Source organism: Triticum aestivum, chromosome 4A (genome assembly GCF_018294505.1).
Source record: "Triticum aestivum cultivar Chinese Spring chromosome 4A, IWGSC CS RefSeq v2.1, whole genome shotgun sequence".
Classification (NCBI taxonomy): Eukaryota; Viridiplantae; Streptophyta; class Magnoliopsida; order Poales; family Poaceae; genus Triticum; species Triticum aestivum.
Genome location: NC_057803.1, coordinates 588,524,526 through 588,526,101, shown reverse-complemented (window position 1 = coordinate 588,526,101; position 1,576 = coordinate 588,524,526). Strand labels below are relative to the sequence as shown.

The 1,576-nt window shown below is 40.3% G+C and overlaps 1 protein-coding gene across 1 annotated transcript in view; it reads left to right on the top strand.

Moving 5' to 3' along the window:
- Positions 1 to 1,319: 1,319 nt before the first annotated feature.
- Positions 1,320 to 1,576, top strand: part of LOC123087234 (TPR repeat-containing thioredoxin TDX) — a gene marked incomplete in the record, with an annotated part of 2,279 nt that continues 2,022 nt past the window's right edge. Inside the window, 1 exon segment of the mRNA XM_044509187.1 lies at positions 1,320 to 1,576. Within this exon segment, the coding sequence (XP_044365122.1) occupies positions 1,381 to 1,576 (196 nt within the window).

Below are 1,576 nucleotides of genomic sequence, written 5' to 3'. Positions count from 1 at the left end.
TTAAACAAAGTTTATGGATTGGTAAAGGAACACGGATTTGAAAAAAATACATGAACTTTAAAAGGTATGCGGATTTGAAACAAGTACGCGAATTTCAAAAACAATTCATGGATTTGATAAAATTAAACGAGCTTGGAAAAAATACGCTGATTTGAAAAAAGTGGGCATTTCTTAAAAAAAACATGGATTTGGTAAAAGTACACAAATTTCAAAATAGTTTACGGATTTGAAAAAAGTATGTTTATTTAAAAAAACTACATGACCTTGAAAAAACTACTACCTGGATTTGAAAACATTATGTGAATTTCAAAAAGTTCACAGATATGAAAAAATTACGCGAATTTGAGTCAGCACCGGTAAAAAACTGAGGTTTGTCACCAAAACCGGTCAAAATCGAGACCAAAGACGAACCTTGCCTGGTTTCAATAATTGGGGGTGCAAGTTATCCGGTTTTGAAGTTGAGGGACCAAATCTAGACTTCATCAAAAGTTAAGAAACGAAAAGTATACTTTTTTTTTATTCTATGTGATTTCATAGTGATAAGCGCCTAAAGAAAGTAGTTTTTAACAGCTCCGTCGGTGCTGATGAGCTCACGGATAAAGTCATCGGGTGTTTCATCTCGAGATGAAAATTTTATTTTGCAGTACTTTTTTTTAAGCAAACAGAACTTGCAGTTTATTTATGTCATGTCTGTTACTCTGCTAACTACTATCTTACAGTCACTGAAAAAGAGATATATAAGAGTATTTCCAACAGCCAAAATTGATATCTAAGCGTATATATGAACCTTGTATGGTCAATTTTTTGCGTAGTATTTTAAGATCAAACTATTGAAATCCTGATTTCGTGAAACAAAGAAAAGCGGTACAGATTTTTTGCGCACATTTACTGTTTGGCATATTGGGTATCCTTTTCCTGATACCTCCCGTCCTTACGTGGACAAATTCAAAGAAATGAAAATACCATGAAACTTGATATATGTCTGCAATGCACCTGATATCTTTTCTTCATGTTTGTTGATCTCTTATGCTCCTTTACGAGACTTTATAACCAAGACTGGAAAGACAGGGGAAAGGGGACGTGGTATTTGTTCACAGATCAGAGTTACTACATATTACAACTGTTAAGGTGATTGGCGATTTTACGAGCCGTCCATCCAGCCTGATCTAATGGGGAAAATAGGAGTTACGAGGAGTTACAAAACTAAAATTACAGGAAATTACATATAAGGTGGGACCGGTACATAATTTTAGTGGGACCAATTAGGATTTTAAAGGGTAGATCCGTCTCTTTTTTTTTTAAATTTCCGCTCGCAATTGTTTATTCGTCTCAACCCCCGATCCAGTCTCATCCCCGATCCACTCGTCTCCTCTCACCACGATGTCCGCCGCTTGCCACGCCGTGGACTGCCGGTTCCTCCCCGCCAGGAGCCCCGCCCCGCCCACCACAGTCCTTCGTCGCCGGATGTGCCCTGCGCGAGCCCTTCGCCGCCGGATGTGCGCCGCCAAGAGCTCCGCCCCGCGCCAGCCCTTCCTTGTCGGATCCCCGTCCAGCGCGGCCAGCCCTCCGTCGCCGG